At 38.6% G+C, this 23,894-nt stretch overlaps 1 protein-coding gene across 1 annotated transcript; it reads left to right on the top strand.

The window, feature by feature from the left end:
• Positions 1-103: 103 nt before the first annotated feature.
• Positions 104-20,097, top strand: PLA2G15 (phospholipase A2 group XV). Its single transcript, XM_064459336.1, has 6 exons — positions 104-352; positions 8,058-8,214; positions 9,694-9,812; positions 11,362-11,460; positions 11,844-12,068; positions 15,872-20,097. Exons 1-6 carry the CDS (start codon positions 214-216, stop codon positions 16,381-16,383), a joined length of 1,251 nt encoding a protein of 416 aa, XP_064315406.1. The 5' UTR covers positions 104-213; the 3' UTR covers positions 16,384-20,097.
• The last annotated feature ends 3,797 nt before the right edge of the window (positions 20,098-23,894 follow it).

Raw genomic sequence — 23,894 nt, 5'->3', positions numbered from 1 at the left:
GGCGGCGGCCGCGCTGCTGCGGGGACCTCGGGCTCTCCGCGATCGGCTGGCGAGGCCTGTGGGGCGGGGCGGGGCCGGCCGCCGGCGGGGCGGGCCGGGGCGGGCCGGGCCCTTTTCTGGCCGGGCCGGGCGGCGGGCCCGCAGCCCCGGCGGAGCCAGGCGTCCGGCGCGGCGTGGTGGCGGCTGCCGTGCCCGGGGTTATGCGCTGGGGTGATGGTCCCGCCGGCCGGCGCTAGGCTCCTCCCGCGCCCGGGAGGGAGCCCCTACCTCAGCCTTCTCCTCCTCCTGGTGCTGTGCCGCGGCGGCGAGTGTCTGCCGCGCCACCGGCCCGCGGGGCCGCCCGTGGTGCTGGGTAAGAGCCGGGGGGCGGCGGTGGGTGCGTCCGGCGCCGCGGAGGCTGGGCAGGCCCGATGTCCCCGCTGTCGCCTCCCACCCCGTCCTCGGTATGGAGGTGGCGGGAGGCCTGGGGCGTTAGGGGGCTTCGCGGGCTGCAGGACGTTTCGCCGGGGCACTCCGCTTTGCGGGCGCCCCGGTTGCTGCGGGTGTCTGGCGGGGGGGCGCGGCGGCGCTGGGCACCGAGCGGCTTCTCTGTAACTCTGGCCGGCCGCCGGGGAGGAAAACAAGAGGCCCGGTTCGGCGGGGCCGGGCAGGTGGCACCAGCCGGGGGCAGCGGCCGGCTGGGCCTGCCGCGCTGCCGGGGCGCGGGCGGAGGGCGAGGCTCGCTGGGATGCGCTCTGAGCTCGCTGGAGGCAGCCCCTCGCCCCCCAGGCGCGCGGGGTGCGAACCTGGCGCAACAAGGGCTGCAGTCGGCTGTGGGAAGAGGAGCCACTGGGTGGTACGGCAGTCAAGCGGCACGTACTTCATCGCGCAACATTAGAAATGCGTATTGATTAGTGGCCTGTGGTTTCACCTGTTAACCCAAAACGGTTTGTAACAAATATACCGAAAGTATTCTTACAGTTGTTACTAATATGTCTTAGATGCGTTTTGTATCTGTTGATAAGAAGAATTGTGAATAAATTTCAAGTGTTTTAAGAACTTGTCTACTGAAATTGTAATTCTTAAGCATTCCAGGGCTCAAATTGAGTGCGTTTGGTGACATTCATGTCAGTAGTCAGTCCTGTGGGTGTATTCGGTATGCTGTGTGTTCTTACTAGGTGACTAACCTTGATGGTAAACATGGAAGAAAAAGTAAGAAAATGGGAAGGGTACTAGGGAAGGGATAATCACTGGTATGTCATTCAGTTTAAGCTCCATTTATTTCTAATAATTTAGGCTCTACTTTATTAGTGCTGTTACAAACTTCTGATATAAAAGGGTAAATGCTGAACAAAAGCTTATTTAAAGATGCTATATCTCAGGACCACCATGTACAAACTGACAGTTCTTAATAGATGGCTATTTAAGTAACATAGGGGATGTAGATATGGAAGAAGAAATCCCAAAAGGATGTCCTAAGAGGCCAGAGTTAAAATGTGAACAGAAGTTATTTTGAGTTCTGTCTGGAAGGTTAGAGGCAATCTTTTATCCTATCTCCCCACTCTGTAATGCTGGGTTTTAGCAACAAGCTTTGGCAGTTATTCCAGTGCAAGCTTCTTGATGACAAAGGTGATAGTGTTTTAGCTGCTGATCCAATATTCAACTCAAGCTATGAAGGAGTAAAAGGAAATTTTAAAAGCAGTTGGGATGAAGGGACAGTGATTATAGAAGCATGGAGTTACTACTGATGGAACTACTGTGTAAGTATATATGTTCCCTAAGGTGCTTTTAAAAAACCATGGCTGCTGACCTACATTTTGTTTTCCTAAGAGACATACTGGTAAATACCGCGTGGCTGAGCACATGCTCATCAGTGAGTGGTTTAAAACACGGACTTCATTGCCATAGAAGTGAATATTCATCAAACACTACAGAACTTGCATCTCTCAACTATTGTGGTCAGTGTCTGCATTTTTTTAAAACCTGTTGTTTTTTGCTGTCCAGAAAGTGAAGATTCAGTGGGTTTTAACATAAATAATTTTCTGGGTTGTCGGTATGTTTGAGAAAGTAGGTTCTTTAGGGAGTGATTTGCTGTAAGTTACTATTGTAAAATACCATGGCTTTTTGATGCATAGAAATGACTGTTGTAAAAAACACCTGCACTAAGAGCTTAGCTTCAATTAGACATGACATGGGCAGTAAAGGTCAAACAAACAAAGGAGAGGAAGGAGTGACTGTTGGTCACTTGCTGGTTCTGTATGAAGTGTTCTCATCTCTATGCTAGTTAACTTTTCATGACCTTTTCTTCACCCTTCTTGTATATGTGACAAGTTAAGATAAGCTTTTCAGGAATTTCTGAGATGAGGATAGTAGAGGGGTTTAGGAGAATCATTTAGGGACGCATTCTAAGTGCTGGCTTAGCACAGGTGTTTGGGAGAGGGGATAAAAACACAACCACAAACGCAGAAGGAGATGGAGAGGTGTATGCAAGGCTGCATTATACAGGCCTATACAAGCTTCAGATTGTTTTGGAGCTTGTACAGGATGGGGATGCAGAGCTGATCCTCCTGACTTATCAGTCTGCCATCTAGACCCTTGATTCCTCACATGTGTTCAGTTTTTAATTATGTTTTTATCTTGTAGTAAATGTGGCTTCATGATGTAAGCATTTATGCTTGGTCTGTTTGGAAGTTACAACCCTTAAGTAGTAAAGGGGAGTTAACAAGTTTGGTCTTATTCTGTGCATGGCAAGTTGGCCATCTGATCTTAAGGAATAAAGACAGAAGGACTGCGGTTTAAAAGAATGTTGTCAACATAATGATCACTTCATAGATATTTTAAATCAGTGATGGTCACAAGACATAGTGTAACTTGCTCTTAATTTTTTTGTGTAATGACCCCACTTGCAGTTGCAGTCTGTGCCCACCCAAGTAATACAGGAAGATATACAGCAGCAGTTTGCAAATGTGGGACATTGCCCATATATGGGTACCTTTATTCTGCTCCTCAGGTACTAAAAAAACGCCGCTTCTGGGAATCTCAAATCTGAAAACAGATGAGCTGCTTGAATACAACCTTGTAACTACTGGCTATAGTTGTGGTGGCAACGGATTTCAGATTTGTAGAGCCCCCTAACTGGCTTAGGTGAAGCATGTTTCTGTGAAACAGCTAAGCCAATCTAATAGCTTATTTATTAGCGGTCCCCTAGCTTTTCTTGTGCCTGCTTACTGGCCACTTTGCGGAGTCATTTGTCTTGCTAAATCATGAGAAAATGCTAAAGAAGTTGGACTACATGACCTGTAAATGTCCATTCCAACCTCATCCACTCTACAAAAATTAACCTGTTGAGGAAGAAGTGATTAATTTTGTAAGTTGAATTACCTCAGTGGAGGGTATTCATGTAATAGTGGTATTAGAGAAGAAACGTGATGCAAGAGTCAAACCCTTAAAGTCCTGCCTGAAGGCTTGAAATCAAAGACAGTGCTCATTAAAATGTAAGGTGATAGTCCTGGAGTTCCTCTTTCAGGCATGTTTGGGGGAAAAGGGGTCTAATTAAGATACTGAACTGCTTTCATGCCTTTTTTTAAGAGCTTCCTATTCAGCCAGGACAATATATTCCTACAGGAGAATCTCTGTTAAGACCTGGGACAACCTACTGAATACCTCAGCTCTACTGACAATATCTACTAAATATATACATATATTCTGTGCAAGTACTTCTGGGTATCTGCTTCATGCAATTATAATATTTTTGCACTTCTCTTACCAGTTTGGTTATATATTCAACGCACTTGTCTTCTAATGCTTGCAATAAGAAGTCCCTTTATTTTGTGGTTATTCTCCCGCCTTCATTTTCTTGTGTAGTGCATTGATAATCACTGTGTACTATTTCATGTCTTATCAGTTTTGGGAGCTGATAACCTGTCCTTATGAGCAGCAGATTCACTGAACTCTTTACCTCTTAGAGCTGACTCAACACAATTACTATATCAATGTTCTGATACCTTCTGCAAACAATTTGTTAGGTACTTAGCTAAAGTTTTCTAGAAAGACACCTAAATGAAGTTTGTTAATAATTGATTTACATGCAAAAGAGATTTGTCTGTGAATTCCTGCTGACTGCCGAGGTGTGCATGTTTGTATGGTCAGCTGGCTGGATGTCAGGAGTGACTTAAATGTTTATGCCTCATGTGATCTGAAGTATCTGGGAGTATCATGTGAGATGTTGTTTGCTTCCTTGTTCCTAATTTTAAACACAAGCCTTTTCTGTGGCAGTCTGTGAGCTACTTCAAGACAGTCTTCTTAAAGAACTGTGGTCAGACCTTAAAATTGATTTTCCAGAGAACTTCCTTCATTTTGAAGGAAGGCTGATTTATAGAATGAAAAGAGAAGACAGTTTTTTAAGGAAATTATACCAGTAGAAAATTTATGACAGTTGATATGTATCCAAAGGCATTTGCATGTCAGGTAATAGTAAAAAAAAATATCAATTGATGGCCTCTTTGCCACACAAACAATAGTCCCCCCCTTCCCCCCGTTGTTATATAGGTACTATTATTTCTTTATTCCAGATGAAATTTAAAATCCCCCTATTCATAGCTTTTGTTGAATGTTCTTTTCCCTTTGTTTTAAGGCAAGTCACTTTCCAGGGTGCAATTTGCTTATTGTCTTCTGCTGGGAACAGTGAATCAGTCATTAAGACCAAGTTTAGTGACAGGCAGGAGTATCAGTGTATCCTAAAGCTAGCTATTGTAGTTACCGGACTTGGAAAAGTCTGTAATGCTTTTTAAACTCTCAAGTGAAATTTATAAATGTGCTTTGCATAAATTTTAATCAAACAAAAACATCCTAGGAGATCTGTTAGTTTTGTCAGGGCAATTGAGACAAAAAAAAAGCCCAGCAAAAGATACTATAATATTGGAAGTGAATTGGGCTCATCAATGTATTAGAATGAGTTCTGTTGGGATTATCATATTTGTGAAAAATGAGAATATGCTAGTACTGATACATAATCAAATGTGATGGAAACATTTTTTTCTGGTGAACATGAAATCTCATATTTCCAAATGTTACTGTTCAGAAGTCAATACATGTATTACACAACTGCAGATTAGGGAGGCAGGGGTACTGCTTGAGATCTTGGACATCCAGTTTTAACTGGCGCTTGTGTATTTTGCAGAACTTTACTTGTCAGTTATTTTGTACATTTATAGGGTCAGTCTGCAGGCTTTAAAAAGTAAGAATTTTCTATAATGTTTCCAGCAAAAGGGCTTAGAAACTACAGATATTGGTAGATGAGAGGATGAGCAGAAAAATTACTTAGAGATTACTCTGCCCCCAGATGCTTTCTGTATGGTCTGAAAGCAAAAGGAAATGTGCTTTTCTATTGCTTTTAAATTCCATCACTGAAAATTCAGAAAGGTATGTCCTTATCCTACAGAATTAATCTTCAATGTGATCTTTTTTAACCTGTTACTTATCAAAAAGCCACTAAGTAGATCTCCAGCCAAAATGTAAATCATTAATGCTTAAATTTTGTGGGGTGAGGACTGAAGATCTTGCCTATTTCTTTCCATAATCTGAAAAATCAAAATTTGCATTTTGTTCCCTATAGCTTCATCATGAATGCTCTTCAGTTTGCAGAATATACTTTAGAAAATAAAACATGGGTTGTGCATTAGTGACTAGCAGTTTCACTGTTAATGTGGAAATGTAAACTTGAAAAAAACTTTTTTTTGTTAATCCCTACTTTATAAACAAACAGGCATCACATATACATGACACTGTTTAACTGCTGTACTGTATCTTGGCACAGGGGGACCTTGCCCTTATCTTTTGTATAGAATTAAATAAATTAACACTTTTCAACTTGTTCCTTGTCATCCCTTGGGTAAAAATTAGTATGTAATGTTTCTCATCTACTCTGAATTGGACATGGGAGCACAGCCTCTATCCTCAAGAAGCTTGACCAAATTAAACTTGCAGTTAATCTAAGATCACTCCATTAAGTCCAAATGAGACTTTGCACAATTTCCTGCTTTCAGTACTCTGGCTGATAAATGTATCTTGCTTATAATCTTAGACTTCTTCAGTTGTGAGTCTTCCCACTCTGAGTGGGAGTGTTTATGATTATCTGAGTCCTTTTTGGAAACATCAGCAAGTTCTTAAAACTCTGATACTCCAGATGTTTCTCTAAGTTTTTAAAAGGTATCTTTGCTGGGAGAACTTGATATTTTTTTTTTACTTAAGGAAATGAGATTCCAGGACAGAACAGAATATCACTCTTCTACTTTGTTTTGCATTGAAGTTGAAGACAAAGTCAACCTGTTCTGACCTTGGCAGGTTTGTGGCTGAAACTGGCCAGCTGTGAATGATTGATATAAATAGAATTACGTTCTGTTCCTTTTCTAATTGAGAGCACTGATACAGCACAGGCATGAGACTGGAACTAGCTGTTGCCACCTTACGGTTCTCTAAGCAATAACTAAACAGCATTTTGTGAGGTTACATGACTGAACTTCAGTAAATTCCTCCTAGGGTGTGATGCAGTACTATAATCTCCCTTACTATGCTTTACAGTATATCAGAGTCCTTGAAATATGACCTAAAATAAACTGTGGTCAGCTATTGGGTCTTTTAATGTTTCACTTAAGACTACAGAAATAAAACCACTAAAAACCTAATGAGAAAGTAAGGGCAGTTCATAAAGAAATCCTGAGGTATCTCTTTTGTGGTGGAGCATAACCTGCAGTGCTTGAAGGTTGCAAGAGTGTGGTTGTCCAGGTCTATATTTAGTCTGAAGTTCTGTCCTTTTTCAGTTCTGCAGTAAGCGTTTCTCTGAAAGCATATCTGGCTTACCAGTTAAATTAGGTTTTCCACTAGAAGATATTATCTCTTTCTTTAAACCATTGCTAAGTATCAGTGTTCTATAGAACTTAAACTGTTTTGATTAAATAATTTACTGAAAGAGGAGGGGGCAACTCTACTGGTATGCCTGCATTTTTTTTAACAAAACCCAAAACAAACTAAAACTTCAAAATTAAACATTGACAAGTAAATAGGATACAGTTTTGCACACCCAAAAAAGGTAGGGGTGTGTGGAGCTGAAAGGGGTGGGGGGACCCCTTAAGAAGTGCCTAACTCCTAAATTTTTCTAATACAGAGAAACATTTTAGTTACTGAAGTATCTTTGCCTTTCTGGCTCTTGAGGAAAAAATGATTAAACATAACAATGTAAGAAGTTTCTCTGGAAACTTGCTGCTGAAAATTGTAAGAGTTTTTAAAGCTTTGTTCTAATTTAGAAATAATATTTCTGTCTCTGTCTAGTGTTTAAAATAAAGGAAAATAAAACTTCATCAAAGGAATACTGGCATTTAGTGTATGCCTTAACAGCGCACTTCAGAGGTGCGAATACAAGACCCTCCCATCCAAGTATTACTGATGTGATGTATCAAAAAAAGTAAACATCAAAGCTGTTGGTGCATCCAAACCTGAATAGAAAAGATATGAAACTATGTATTTGGATTATTATGCTAGCCAACCTAATTTTGTGTAGCAAAAGTGTGGTTGGAGGTGAAATGAAAATAAATACGTAAACTGAGCTGCTTTCACCTTCACTTTATGTCAAACTGATAGTTTGCAGGCAACTGCTTAAAGAGAACAAAGAATTGCATGTGCAGTCGTTATACTATGAGGAAAAAATTCTTTCAGAAAGATTCAGTTTGCACTTTAAAACACAGATTATTTTGATAATGTCTGAGACCATCTGTTTTTTATACCCATGGCCTAACATGACCTGTTCCTATATGGTCTACTTTTTGAAGTTATGAACTGCTGATCCAGACTTATTCTACACGGTGTTCCTCAGCTAATGATTTTTGAAAATTTAAATATTTTCAGTGGAAAATGTGCATGCAATGCTTTACTCTGATGTAACGTTTTTTATCCAGTTACAAAACTTACTGGTATCTCTGGATGCAGTGATACTGCATATGAGTGCTACAGTATTAAGATGTGTATATTATAATGTAAACTATTATATATTTTAATTTTAAGTGTCTCCTTTTTATATCTTTCAGTTCCAGGGGACTTGGGTAATCAGTTGGAAGCAAAGTTAGACAAGCCATCAGTAGTGCACTATCTCTGCTCTAAGAAGACAGACAGTTATTTTACACTCTGGCTGAATTTAGAATTGCTTCTGCCTGTTATCATTGACTGCTGGATTGATAATATCAGGTAAGACCAGGGCTGTTGCTCTTTGCAGTCATCTCCTTTCCTTAGACTGACATGGTTTGTACAGAATGGCCACCTGAAACTTTCTTTTCTGGCTCAAGACCAGTGAGAGAAATGACTTGGAATTCTGCTAGGTAGAATAATAAGATGAATCAGAAGACATGGCTCTGTTGCATCTGAGGTAGCTGTTCATCACTGATGAAAAACAGAGGTTCTCTAAGTTTCTTCTACTTTTTCTCCTACCAGTTACCCAGTGTTGGATTGAGCACATATCAGATGCTTCTGTGGGCTTATCTAAAGCAGAATATTTTCTGTTTTTTTTTTTATGAGTTAAACTTAAGTTGTCCTGAGGCAAGGGGGAAGGAGGTACATTGGGCAGCATAGAGGGGACAGGCAGGAGGAACGTGAGCTTGCACTTTTGCTGGCAGTGCATCATTAGAGAGCAGTCTCATCGGCAGTTGAGACACATGAAGTCCTTCAAGGGCAGTCTGGAAATCTCTTCCCAGAATTACTTTGCCTTAAAATACTGCTTAACTTAAAGCTTCTGGACTATTTTGTTGTTCAGTCTGCTTCATTAATGTTCCTGTAAAAATTCTCTATGGAAACAAGAAATATTTGCTTGTGCAATTTAAATATATTGTATTGGCATGTACTTTTCTGTGAATATACCAAGTTGTGTAGTTATACCTCTGCTTTAAGTCTCGCTATATGCCTTCAGAGGTTAGAGAGATTTTTGGTATGTGAATATTTGAGTATAAATTCAGACTGTAAGACTCCATCTAGGGGTAAAAACTTGCATTCAGAAATGGCAATTATATTGATATGATATTAAAAACAAACAAACAGAACCCCAATAGCAATTATGATAATGACAACAATAAAAAATAACACCTGATTCAGTGCTTCAGATTCTTCAAATGGATTTGAAGAGTATCTACAAAATACGCAATACTTTCGTGTTTTGTGAGGTACCAATTGTTATTACTCAAGAAATATTAAGTACTCCCTTATGCTGGTACCAGTGTTCTAGTTAAACAGAAATGAATTATTTTTATCTAGGAGAATTTTTCTGATATCTGATTTTACAGGTATTTTATCTTCTATTACCACATTCTTATGTTCTTGACAAGTTTTCTCCATTGTGTGGCTTGATGCAAAGTGAAATGCTATAGAACTACATAAAATAGCTTATATTCTCAAGGTGAAGTTCAGCCACAATTCTGTATACTCAGCTTTATAGAGAAGATAAGTCTCAGATTCTGCATATAAAGCATGAAACTAATTAAAATAATTGTTTGCATTGTGTAACCTCTTAGCCATTGGAGTACTCTTATCATGACTGCCTGTCCTTGTGGTTTTTTTTTCTTATTGGTAATAGCACTTGAAGTTCTTGTTACAGCATTTGGAATGTAAGACCCAACGTAGCTGCAAGTTGTCATGTGGTAATATGACATGTTTCATGTTCCCCCCCCTCCCCGCCAGGCTGGTATATAATCGAACAAGTAAGACTACAGAACCACCAGATGGAGTGGATATCAGAGTTCCAGGTTTTGGTCAGACGTTTTCCTTGGAATTCCTTGACCCAAGTAAAAGGAGTGTTGGTATGTACAAGCTGTGTCTGAAGTGCTTTGTCACTTGTAGGATTTTTCTAGTGTATTTTTATACAAGCGACTAAAATGTGATTTCAAATTACAGTTCTGTTCAGAAGTAGAAAGCCAATTTTTTTTTCTGTAGTAGGGTAACACACTGCTCACTTCTCATTGCGTTGTATTGTTTTGTCTCTTGTTTGGCCAAGACAAGATTCCATGTTACTTAGTCCTGTGACAAATTTAAGTTCTCTGGACGAAGCTTGAATAGGCACTTTGAAGACAGGCACTACTGGAAAATGAGATGGGTCGAGTAGAAAATTCTGTGCCTGAAGCTTGACAAGCAAAACCAAAATAAAACCATTTCAGCTTAGTTCTGAGTAAAATGTTATTTGGCCTTAAGAATGAGTTGATGGGCTTGGGAGATACAGTACCACACCCTGTAGTTCCCAGTCTTTTGCCAGTGTCTGAATAATTATATAATTATACTTGTGCTGCAGAAGACTTCTGCATCAATGTGTTTGCAGGTTTTTTTAGTGGTTTTGTAGAAGTCGTCTTTGAGAAAGCACTGAATCTGAGTGTTTGTGAGGAGTTGTTAGCTATGGTTGAAGACTTAAGTAATCTAATAGTCACTAATGCACTGAGCTTCACATGCTCCATAGCATGGATTTCTTTCCCTTTTCTGTAGGGAGCAGTGCCCAAAAGGGCAGTAACGTGCTTAATGAACTTCACTAGATGACTCATAACTAGAACAGGGCTGTATTTAAAATTGCCTGTGTTCACTTCAGGGACTTTATCATAAGCATTCAGGATTAATGAGTGAGGTTCTGCTCAAAACTTAAATATGACTGATATTCAACAGGATCCTTTGACACTTAATTTTTCAAACTGTTACTAGATGTATTTAATTGTTCTAATACTTACATCCTATATGTCAAAGCTTGTAATATGTAACATCTTTCAATATATAGCCAGTCTGCAAGTATTTCCCTTCTTTGCTATTAAAGCATATGTTCAGTTACTAAAGTCTTAGTCCACTACCTGATAGACAGAAAAACAGTTTTGGCGTGATTTTCAGAATTTTGCCCTGGGGTACATTGTCAGCATTTGTTGCCAAGCATAAATGTTGGTGAAGGCCAGGCCAACCTTTAGGAAATCATTATGTACCCTACCTGAAGTTAATTTGCAATCAACAAAAGCTAAGACTCTAATGTAGTAATTCTGATGTGTATTTTTTACAGTTCAAGGGTAAGACACTTTTCTGCTGCAGAAAAGTTATCTGTTCTGTTGCTACACTTGTTGTAGCAACAACTACATCAGCCAACTAGATCAGCCAACTAGTAAGAAGTTTTAATAATGGTGTTCTCTCACTCTTGGGGGACAGCAAGCATAATTAATTTTGTTTAATATGCAACTTTCTAGATTGTCAAAGACTACAGTTTTAATGTCTATGTGCTATTGGAGATAATACCTCCAGGGCTTAGTTTGCTTCATGATAGTGTTTGATGGCTGCTTCTAATGCTAATCTTTTCACTGTTCTGTTTCTCTTACTTGATGTCCACAGGCAGTTACTTTTATATGCTGGTGCAGAGTTTAGTAGACTGGGGCTACAAACGTGATGAAGATGTAAGAGGAGCACCTTACGACTGGCGAAAGGCGCCAAGTAAATAACATTGTTTACTTGAACAAAATATTTGCTGGCTGGTGACAATAAAAAATGTTATGGGTCTCTTCTCCTGTACCACCTGTACAGTTAAACTTAATTTTGACTTGTTCTTGGGGCCTGGGTACCCCTGGACCCAGATTAAAGCTCTGTGGTATGTTTTTTGCCTTGCTTTAAACAACTTGCTACTTAATAATTGCTTAAAAAAAACAAACACCACCAAACCACATCCCCCACAAAAACACCCACCCTTCCCACTTAATACTGGAATTTCTAAGCTCTATTAATTGCGCAGACAGTTTCAGAAAATGACCTTTTAAAGAAATGTGTTAAGTTTAGCAGTCACAATTAATAATTATAACTGTAACCTGTGCTTACTTTAGATGAGAATGGAGACTATTTTGTGGCCCTTCGCAAGATGATAGAGTTAATGTATGAGCAGTATGGAAGTCCTGTTGTCTTAATTGCCCACAGTATGGGTAATATGTACACCCTCTACTTCCTCAACCATCAGAGTCAGGATTGGAAAGACAAGTACATAAAGGATTATGTGTCATTAGGCGCTCCATGGGGAGGAGTGGCTAAAACTCTCCGTGTGCTGGCTTCAGGTAGGTAATCTGAGGGTTTGCAATATATTTTGACCATAGTCAAGTTACTAAATAGTCTGTTAACTGTAAGACTGGGGGATGACAGCTTAAGGTACTGTGAAGTTAAAAATTATTTTTTCATAAATGATGGCAACTTGATGTTTCAAGCCCTGTGATCAGACTGTCATTCATTTTATTCATGGAGAGTGGACTAAGTCTTTTTATGCCTTAACTGTGAGCTGTGTCCCCTCTTGACCTCTTCTAACCTCTTTTTAGCAGATTGTGTCATCTGCTGTTTGGCCGGGTGTCTTCTATTTCAGTTGCTTCTGTCTCCAGCCTGATTGCTCTCTGTTCAGTATTGCAAAGCTAACAAGGACTCTAGAGCATTCAGTAGTTTTCTTTGATTAAAGATCAGAGCTGCTTGAGTTAACATTAAGGGAAACTGGTAGACATGGTGGTGAGGTGGTGCCCACAGCACAAATGCCTCTTGAAAGTTATAACTCAAAGATTCACTTTTCTTATCTGTAGAGATCTTGGGTTTAGCATACTGCATATGCCTGAGACTTTAAAAAGATTGAATAAAGCACAACATATTTCACTAAGTAACTGCAAATGACTGATGGAAAAAGTTCACTTACACCCATCATGTGATAACATAATTATTTCATGTGCCTTGGCATTTAGTTCATGATGTTTCTGGCTTGTTAGCTTTGGGTATCACTATCTTCTTCCCAAACAAAGCTGACAATCAGAAACTGGACTTCATCAAAATGCAGAACACAGCAAGTGCCAGTCATGCATGGACAGATTAAATAATACTTTGCTTAGCAAAGGCATTTTATTCTGAATAGTAGCGTACAGCTCAGTTACTAATTACAAAACTTAAATTGGATGTTTGTATTGAGTTATACACTGTTAAATCTATATCGATGATACTGTGAAAATTGATTTCCCTTCTCCCACAGGCTTCATCTGACAAGTTTGCAAGCTACAGAAATGGCAGGAAGTGAGCAGTGTTAATACCACCTTAATAAAATTCCACTATTACATAGAATTTCAGTCCCAGATTTCTGTTGGATTAAACTTCTGTGCTTCAAATCTTGTTCATCCTTTATAATGCATCTCATCCAAAGTGGCTAGCTATAGAAATGCATAATGAATAGTTACATTTCTACTAAAAGGTAGTAATCTTAATCTGTCTGTTGTACTAAACTCCATGTCTTAAAGCAGAAATTAAGAATCATGTAGGAAAGTTAAATGGGCAGAACATAATATCACAATGCACACTTCTAGGTTAGTTCCATCCCAAATATCTGTAGTGAATCACCACCATCAGGCATTAACACTTGGATTGCATTAGTCTATTACAGAGTTTCTAAAATTGACATTAACAGGGTGTTAAGATGCAGAACTGTTGCTTTAAAGAAAAATACTTCATTGTTGCAGGAAAGACAAAGCAAGCTATGAATGCATTCTTTCTGCTCCCATTCTTTTTTACAATTTGGTAATGGCTAGGAACTCCTTGTTAAACCCACAGTTGTGTTATCAAAGTGTAAACAGTACACAGGTGGAATTATTTTCTATAGATTTTCTGTGGTACTTTCTGCTACTTATGTACTTTGCAGGAGGAATACTTGTAATTCCAGTGCCAGTAAAGCGAGGATGTTCTTCCCACTACAGTGAGCACAGACACAAAACTCACTGGTGGTTGGTGGGTTTGTCTGCTTGAGATGCTAGCAATGTCTCCCTTAGACCCAGTATTTTGTTAACTAGAATGTCAATGAGTGGTGAGCCTGCTGACTTAAGCATGGTGTTGGCCATACAGTACTTCTGCTCTTCAAAGCAAAGGATTTGATAAGCATTTTGTAATAGTTCTGTGAGAGAAGGCTGGAATAGTCAGGCTCTGAGTTTGGTTATTCTGCTGGAAATAAATTTTGTACACGTTCCTTTCATTGTTCAATTCAGAACTTGGGCCCTCTCTGCTGAAAACTACCAAGCAGTATTCAGTAGCTTAGTGGTGAGCGTGCACAGTTAAGTATCTATACCACACAGTAATATGAAGCACATTTTTCAGGACCTTTGTGATTCTTGCTGTGCTCTTTTGAGTTTCCTTTTTATCTGTCTCGGCATTAACTAGCAATGTCTCCATGTAGTATTAAAGATGGCATTAAAGACTGTGCTTTAGGTCTACTTGCTGAAGCAATAGTGCCACCTTACGGAATTGAAAAATATACTTTGGTATTTCAGGAATAGTAGTTTTGGTTTCAATATTTCAGTTTTTATGGTGTGGTTGACCTGCATCACCACCTGCACCTAATAGTGGAAAATCTGATTCAAGGTTCAGCTGATATTTCAGAATTGAGGTGTGCCAGTCATTGTGATAATGGAATATTGGTCTGATCAGAGAGTCACCATGAAAATAAACTTGGATCTGTCTCAGTGCTTTTTAAAATTCATTTCTAGTAATTACTATATCTGCCATTTATTAAGCAGCTTTTAATTTTGTGAAGATGCAAGAACAATGGTTAAAATGTGAAGAAAGATGAATATAAATTGTAATTTAGTCATGTGTTAGTTTGAGCCATCTTTGGAACAAAGTGCTAAGGAAACAATTGAAGCCTACAAAAAATTCTTGAAATGTTTTGGTGAAACACTAGTTCTGTCATAAGAGTAAGTCTAAATTTGGTAAAATATAACAATTTTGTGGTATATAGGGTTCTAATAATTTAAGACCTTTATTGGTAATAAGCTCTAGTTTTCTAGATTTATATTATATTGAGAAAACATAATGCCTTGGAAAAGTTTGGCCACCTGAAAACACTTCCCAAGTATAGTAGTTATCAACTAGTCTTTCAAGAATTATTGGTTTTGTCTATCCCCCTGGCAAAGATGTAGTTTAGGTTACCAGAGTTGCTACAAAATATTAGTGCTACATTAGAGAAAACCTGTGTTCTGAGCAAGACAAGTATCTTAGTAGTCTTGACATGCTGACTGGGAGGGAAGATGCTGATATTGACAATTTTCCATGGTTCCCACCAGAAGCTAACAGGCTCTAACTCCTCCTTTCCCAAAGTGCTACACAGACTGAACTGGTCATTGAGTGCAGTATTCTTACCCAGTAGCATAAGCAGAGACAGTAACGCTTGCTTTGCTTCTGTTTCCTTTTAAGACAAGTTATCTTTCTGGGTAACTATTAAGAGTCTGTTACTTTCTTTCAATTGTAGGCATGTTCTGGTAGGTTTCATTATGAAGGGAGTGCATAAACTGGTAAAATATGGTAAATAAACCATATACTAATTTTTATAGCTATACTGAATGAAACACTGCTACTGTTTGTCTTGAATGTGCAAAACTTGAAACATTTTGTTAAGCCAATAAAGTATCTTCATGAGTTCTTACATGTGTGTGGATAGCACTATTTATTTGTTCTTTTAGCAAAAACATGATCTAGGTAGTAGAATCACTGTAAAACACATTTCCAGAAGAGCATTTAAGGCAAAACTTGCAAATGGTATAAGCAATACCTAATAAGCTGATTTCTTACTAGGCAAATATAGGAAATACTTGCTCCTTTTTTAATGGAGCAATGTTCTTGTTTTGTCAGACACCTATTCATCAATTTGTATTTAAATTGGTAAGTTATCAGAAGTTAGTTTGTGGAAGTTAATGATTAAGACAATCATAAGTGAGGAAAAACTTCTCAAATTGTCACTAAGCAAAGGGAATAATCTTTTTATCCATGTTATTGCTGTGAGCAGTAGTAATTGTTGCTGGCTGAGATTCATGCATTGCTTTGAGTATAATGAAATTCCACTTCTTCTAAGGTGACAACAACAGAATACCTGTTATCAGTTCACTGAAGATTAGAGACCAGCAGAGATCAGCAGTTTCCACAAACTGGATGCTCCCCTACAACTACACATGGCCTCCAGATAAGGTCTTTGTAAGCACACCTACAGCTAACTACACTCTTCGGGATTACCAAAAATTCTACAGGGACATCAATTTTGAAGATGGCTGGCTCATGAGACAAGACACTGAATCCCTGGTCTACCAGATGACACCACCTGGTGTGCGCATACACTGTCTTTATGGTACGGGTGTGGAAACACCTGATTCCTTCCATTATGAAAGTTTTCCTGACAAAGAACCTAAGATTCTTTACAGTGATGGGGATGGTACAGTAAACTTACAGAGTGCCTTGCAATGTCAAAAGTGGGTGGACATGCAAAAACAGGAAGTGGTGATATTTGAGCTTTCAGGAAATGAGCATATTCAAATGCTATCCAATGATACTACTATCTCCTATGTGAAAAAGCTGCTTTTTGATTTGTGATACCTTGTGTTGACAGTTATTTTCCTCACCTGTGATGCCTTCCCTTAAATATGGGAAAATGCCTTTCAATCCCTTGATATTTAGATATTTGAATTATTTATTTTGTGGTTTTTTTTTTTAATGCTGTGTTCAAAAAGTTGTTTGGTATCCTAAATGATTGTCTCTGGTTTGTTTTATGATGCTTCATGGTATTTTCACATCCTGCAAATTTGGTCAAATATGCATTTTGGTGCCTCTGTTGTGTCCAGTAGTCATGCAGACTTTTGTTTGGAGATCGTGCAGCCCTTTGCACATACTACATAGAATCACAGATACCTGAGTTCCTTTGTGTGGTCTTTGCAGGGCTTGGAGTGGGAGGGCTAGGAGGACTGCAATTTCAGATGCCCATAAAACAAGGGCATGATTTTAATTTGGGAAGCGCAGTAAACGTTTAAAAAGGGTCTTGCATATTCTGATCCACAGTTCCCTGTACCTTAGTTTGTAAATGTGTGTATCTACTAGGTAAGATAGGGAAGAGGTCTGCCTGGTACTGTACTACCTTTGTCATAATCCAGCCTTTCTTTATTACAGCTTTTGGAGGAAAGAAATAGATGTGTGAATTACTTGAACTTGGGTATTTTTTTTAGTTTCTTTTTTTAAAGAAGAAATTGTTTGCTCATTAACTGCTAGAACCTGATCACATACCATCTGGAGTCTGAGGAATTCTCACCTTGTGCTTCATTTATCAATGAGGGAAAGAAGCTAAACAGTAGTTGGTGCTTGCAATAACTGTAGCTGTATGGAGTAGCATATAAATAAAAGGTAACTGAATTGAATACTGGCAGATAATCCATAAAGTGCGGAATTGCATTTCTGGGTGAAAAATGATCTCCTGTAGTGGAAATGATAATGGATGGTGGCCGTGAATTCAGAAAGAAAAGTGAACTTCCTGAAATGGGGTGGGGAATGGAAGCCAGCCTAATACAGCGTGAAGTATAAACCTTGTTCCCAGTCAAATACTTAAGCTCTGATCCAGTTACTAAACAAGCAGTGACTGATCAACATTGCATTCATCTAAAAAGAAACCTTATGTTTTAAGACTAGAATCCATTTCCCATAGATTACAGCTTTCATTATATGCTGTTTCAAGTTGTTGAGATACACTGTTTCTTAAATGTTTCTATAAATTGCTGAACATGCAGCTCTGTTAATTTCCTACAGTATTGTTTTACTCAATGTTTAAAGACGAAAAAATCAACTCTGAACTCCACAGAAATGATAGCCTAAAGGCCATCATACTTACAATCTTGGTTACAGAAGTCCTGCTGGAGAAAGTTTCACTCAAAGTTCTTTTGCTTGCTTTAAAACCAGTCACCTAGCTAGACTGCACTTAATTTTCTGAAAATGCAATTTGGAATGCTTTCAAAATGCTAGGTCCTCCAAGAAAAAATGTTTTAAGAGTTTCAGAAACTCATCAGAACTGTTGAGGATTCATTACTTAAGAAACTGAACTTGTCTAAAGGGTGAAGTTTTAAACTATTTTGGTAGCGTGCATAAAATGTTTGTTGCCATTACACCCATCAATAAGATGTGTTGACATAACAGGCTTGAAGTCCTGTTACTGTAGAATGCAAACATTTTGGCATAGGCAGTACGTTTAAGGCTTTAAGTTTTAACTCGGGAATGACTTTTAAATCCAGAAAAACTGGAACTAGGGTCGTGGATAAGCTAATATCTTCCCAGGTTTTAACTTCCATGTGTATCTTCATTTCCCCCCTGCATTTTCCCTATTACTTTTGCTGAGGGAGAGTACACATTTTCCTGATTTTTAAAATGGAACATTTATCTTGTCCTCAGTTGCCCAGGAACCTACAGTTCAGCAGCAATATTGCCTAGACTTTTCCAGAGTAAGTACTGAGCTGCCCAAACCATTTGTAATTGGTAACTGTTGAAATGGAAAAGAACCAAAAAAACCCACCTCAACCAAAAAACCCAACAACATCCCCCTGCCCCCCTCCCCCCAAAAAACCCAACCCAAACAACCTAAATCGACAACAAAATGCAACCCCAGAACAAAAAACAAACCCCCACAAAAAGTCCTTTAGCCAAGTGTTCTATTTTATGCAGGGCTGTTAGCTGGGTAAGCTTCAGGCTTGTGTTCCAAGACTTCTCAAAGAGGATAAAGCTTTTTCTAGAAAATGGCATATAACAATCTGTATTTCTTGCTGAAGTAGAATGTCTGTTAATAAGCACTGGAATGAGTGGAGCTGGAGGCTTTATTGCAGGATACCAACATGGGCATCAAGGGCTGAAAAAATGAGAAAACATAGGTAAATGGTTCTTACCCTGATCTGGAGAATGTTTCTAAGCTTCACTTAGATCTTTACCTATTGGTGGCATTCTCAGTCTCATATCAAGAGTTTAGCTTCAGGGGTTTTTGATTTGAAGTTCCAAAAAAAAAAAAAAAAGATTCCAAAAGGTGTGCTTTTTTATTTTTTTCTTCACTACTTTTTGTGCTCTAAAAGAGATTTATTTTTTATTTTTTCTCATTTTGGCAATCTAGTACTATTTCTGAGATTAGTTGACTGTATCCTTTAACCTAAAGATGTGTAAATCAGCTTTCCATTAGTAGACAAGCCCTAGAGTGTGTCTCTATTTAAATAAACTTTTGTCAGTTAACTTTATAAAATGAAGCTGAAGATTTTTCAGGGCTCTTTTTTTGTTGTTTGTCACTGTAAAGCCTTGTTGTGCAAGAATGTGTGTACCTGAGTTCTAAGTACTGTGTTAGAGCAGGCACAGTGCTTCCGGTGAGATCTTGATTTGATGTGATAGTTCTGCAGGCTATAGTTCTGTGTTTTTGTCCAGAAGTTGTGATTTTTCTACCAAATCATCTTTAGCCCTCTCATTTTCAGTTTCTTGCATATTAGGATGAAGTTATTGTTGAAAAGTGAATGCCAGCAGGTAAACTACGTTATTCCAGTAGCTGAAACTGAACCACTTCACTCAGCATGTTGAGAAGTGCTTACTCACTGTGGCATGTTCCTCTATAAGGCAAATGTATTTAGCATTACTGTTACAGGCCTGCTAGAGCCACGTGTACTTTGAGCATTCCAGATTCTTGTAGAGGTAGAGGTCTGAAGAAATAAATCTTTAAGTAGAGGAGAATGTGGCCCTTCATTAAGGGGAGTAACTCAGATGCTTTGCCACAATGCACAGTTGAAATGTTTGAATTTACTGATATATCTTTGTTATACCTAACACATATCGACCATCTGTCTCTGTCCATAACTTGGTTTTATTCTTCCAGGATATTTTCAGAAACCAAAAATAGTCTTGAGGACCAAATGTGTTTCTTATTTTTGACAAAATGTATAGAAAATGTGAAGAAGCTTTCAGCTGTCATTGTAATACTTCTGAAGAGGTTCAGAGTCACTATGTGATTCTGTTTAAAAACAGAAGGCTTTGATAACTAGCAATAATTGCAAAGGACTTGCAGACCAAAGGAAGGAAACGTTTGGTATTAAGGTAGTTCTTGGAGCACAGTGTGGTCAAGGCCCTCTTAAATTCAGGGAATGTTTGGCAATGACTCAGCTGCTCTACACTTAACAGTATTTTGTACGGAACGTATTCTGAGACCTAGCATTTTATATGCTCTTTTTGTGTATGAATGCGTTCAATAGATTTTGAATATTTTATTGTCAAACTTTGATAATGTAATAAAGTTGATCTAATACAGCTTGTCTCCTATTGTGAATAACATGTCATCTCACTGCTCAGATGGAATGTCACCTTGTTGCTGTTTCTTTTCCAAATGGATTCTTGGTGTCTCACAGTAATTGCTACTTGGTTCACCTTCCAAATACACATACTCTCTTGTGGGACATCGGGGGTTCTCTGTTAATTGTTACTGAGTTCATGGAGATGTGGGGCTGAAATTATTCAATTCTCATTTGCTTCTTTCTTGCTCATCTTTCACGAAAAAAGTTCTTGGGATGCCTCATGCTTCTGTGCAGGTGATAATTTTTAAATTAGTCCCTCAATCCTGAAATGTCCTAAATGCTTGCAGTTACCTTTTATACTGTTGGTTTCTAAACTGATCCACAAACCCATGCATGTTGACTGTAGAGTTCCATGGTTGTATGAAACAATCTTTTTTGCAATTAAAAATAGTGCACTGTGACTCTGAAGAAACTTTCATGGTAGACAGTGATTCTGTAGGGGGGAAAAAACCCCTGGAATGTCTCTCCCTTATCAAAGTAATCTAAAAGTCTGTTGGGTGAGTGTAAGTCCTCTGGTGGCTGGCCTGGATGCTTCACTAGCCTATAGTACAAATGATTGCTTATAACTCTTGAAAAAGAATAAGAAATGATGAGGCTGAAACTTGCCTTGTAGGGGCTTTTTTTACATGATAAAGACTATAATAAAAGATGAGTGTTAGTGACTGCTGCTCCTCTCTGTGCCCTAGATCCCTATTGATTGGATATCTTGTCCCAGTACAGTTCTTTTTGTGCCATCCTCAAGGTTCATTGACCCCATATGATGCAGGAGAAAGGGGAATGTGGCCTTCCTCTAGCTCCCTATTAAAATGGGGAAAGTCCTGCACTAAAGCACTCCGCCAATTCTTGGAAGAACCTGAGAAGGCTGAGAGCACAGGGAAGGGGGGGATAGAATGATAATGGGGCCTGGCTAGAGTGATGCCAGGCCATGTGAAAGACTGGTGTCCCATGTAATGCTAGAATACTGATGTAACATTGGTGCTAGCTTGGGTTGTGTATCTTTCAAATAACAATATTATAGTTGCATATTGCTTGATGCTGTTTTGCTGTTCTATCTTAAATGCTTTAATGATGGGATTACAGTTTTGAGAAGTTATGTTGACTCTCTGTTTTGCTTGAATTACAATTCAAGTTCTACCTTTCCTTTGTCTTAAGACTAATTTATTCTCTGGTCATTCAGATCAACAAATGAGTGAAGTAGAATGTTTAGTTCCCAAGTCATTATTCTTCAGGCAAAAGCAGAATGTAACATGAGCCCAGGAAATCCAAGAAATTAATATGCAATATTTTAATCAAAATATTGATGTTTATTTTAATGACTTATATTGATGTTGCTTGCCAACTTCTTGTTGTAAATTATGCAGCCTCCGAACAGAATATCCCAATCCTGAACTCTTTTAGTGCTCCTGTAACAGGTGAGCACCAATTTTGTGTGAAATAGTTTAGCAAGGTACCTTCATTTCTGGTTTTAGGGATTAGTTCTCAAATAGTTGAAGTTTGTTATTCCTCCTTCCCTAGCAGCTTTGGAAGCAGTAGTGGTATCATACTAGTACTTCCAGCACTTTTGCAGGCTCTGTCCATTCTGTGATTCTATTCAGTTTGTTACCAGTTAAAGCACATCTTACCACTTGGCAGTACTGCTTGCACTTTCTCAGCATTTAAAGGTGCTTGATGTGGATCAGTAATAATATCAGAAGTAACAGAAATCTGGTATTTCTAGAATGACCTCTGAGTACTGAAGCAGATTTTTAAATTCAGGTTTTAACCAAAGAGTGCATAGCATGTTACCAGGGCTGTTAAAGAGCTACTGCTGAAAATGTGAAAAGGAGCAGGTAATTTTAAATGTTAGGGTACTGGAAAGCCAAATTATAAATAAAATATTTCTGTAGCCCTGTAAGTTGATACAGGATGGCTAGTGAACTACCAACCTTTGTACATGTGTTACCTGGATATGTAAACACTTGGCCCAGTTACAAAATTATCTTTTATGGGAAGAAAAGCAAATTTTGTGATGCAAAAAGTGAGCTGTCTCATTGTGTAGAAAGAATGTTTAGCATAAAATATGGGGGTGGGGGGTGTTGAGGGCAGAAAAAAAGGCTCTGAAGCTGGGAAAAGTACAGTAAGCTAAAATAAGATGAACAGCAATAACAAACTCCATAATGAAATTTGAAAATTGAGTCACTTCAGTAGATTAAAAATGTAAATAGAAAATATATACCGATGCCTTTGACAAAGCAATCCAAGCGGAAACTTTCTCTTACTGATTGATGATTCTTTAACAGCTCAATTTACACAATGACTATTAGTTTCAATGTACTTAATGAATTTGAGGAAGTCACATGTTAAACACTTCATATATTAGTTTGACTTTGCTGTGACTTGAACAACTTAGAAATCTAGGCTTCTGCAAAACAGGGCCGCCTGACAGAGTTAGCTTGCATTTGTGTGTACAGCATTGAGCCTTACTAGTGGAAAACACTTGGTCTTTGACAACTGAATTAAAAAACTAAACAAACCAAAACCATAACACACACACCCTACTCCCTCAACAACACCTGACCACATCTTGAATGTCTTTTGATACATGTTAGGAAAATTATAACTCATTTTTGGTTCTCTTATCTTACACCTCAACAGCATTCCTATCATGCACCAAAGACTAGCTACCTCAGTGGAAGAAGTGTTAAAGCCAGTCACTGTTTCTCACCTAGGCTTCAAAACCACTGTTGAACTGCCCACTCCTGCAATGCAACTAAGATGGTTGAGCCTGTGTGATTGTGCCCAAGAGAACTTTTCTTTATGCTCAGCTATTTCTGTTTCCCATTATGCCTTCACTAATACCTTGACAGCAAGCTACTTAATTACCTCCATATTCATGTTTAATGCAGTGGGCATTCTAAGACACAAACTTTCAAGACAAACAGGATTTATCTACCCCCTCGAAAGCGGTAAATACGAAAAGTCAGCTATACCTTCTGAGGGTATGGATCTGATTGCTATCCAAGACAAAAAAGAATTGACCAGCAAAGTCAAATCAAGGTAATCCTTGATTTTTGTCTGTAATCAAAGCTTGGGTGGAGAGGGTGTAAGATGTTGCTTCTAGCTATTTTCATAACAGTTGTAATCCTTTCTGGTAACTTGCTGCATTGCCTTGAGCAGAACTTGACCATCGGTTTTACTTTTTCCTGCTTTGTGTTAATTCCAGTGCTAGATTAAATTTAGTCAATGTTTCTACAATGCTTTGGGATATGCTAGTATACTCATAAAAATTGAAAAAATAAAACTACTATTTCTTCCCCCAACTTCATTTAATTGTAAAGCTTGCTTACAAATTCAGAATTTGTAAACAAAAGAAACAGGGATGTTCTCAGTGGTCAATGGCTTTTGAGCTTCTTGTGTCTGTTCATTTAAGCCTTCTGTTTTAAACATGAGGGCTTAGAAAGGTAATGGATTTTTAATGGGGAGGAATTACTGAAGACTCAGTGATATCATGGTCTTGAGGCTGTAACTGCTTCATCAACTTGTGCTGGAAATTTTTAGAAAGCATACATCTAACTTGTCTGGAAATACCTGGGAAGTTTGGAATTAAACATTGGCAACAGTAGCTAAAATCATAGCTTCCCTCCTGGGATATGCGGCTGCTTGGGTTAAAATTTTGTGTGCCAGGAACTCTTTCTGCCATCAAAATCAGTATTTAGTTCACTTCCGGGAAATAGCCATAGGATTGTAAGCATGTTTTTGTAGAGACGAATGGAA

The sequence above is a fragment of the Phalacrocorax carbo genome, chromosome 8 (genome assembly GCF_963921805.1).
Source record: "Phalacrocorax carbo chromosome 8, bPhaCar2.1, whole genome shotgun sequence".
Taxonomy (NCBI): Eukaryota; Metazoa; Chordata; class Aves; order Suliformes; family Phalacrocoracidae; genus Phalacrocorax; species Phalacrocorax carbo.
Note: the sequence above shows the minus strand (reverse complement) of the source record. Positions and strands in the feature narration are given on the sequence as shown.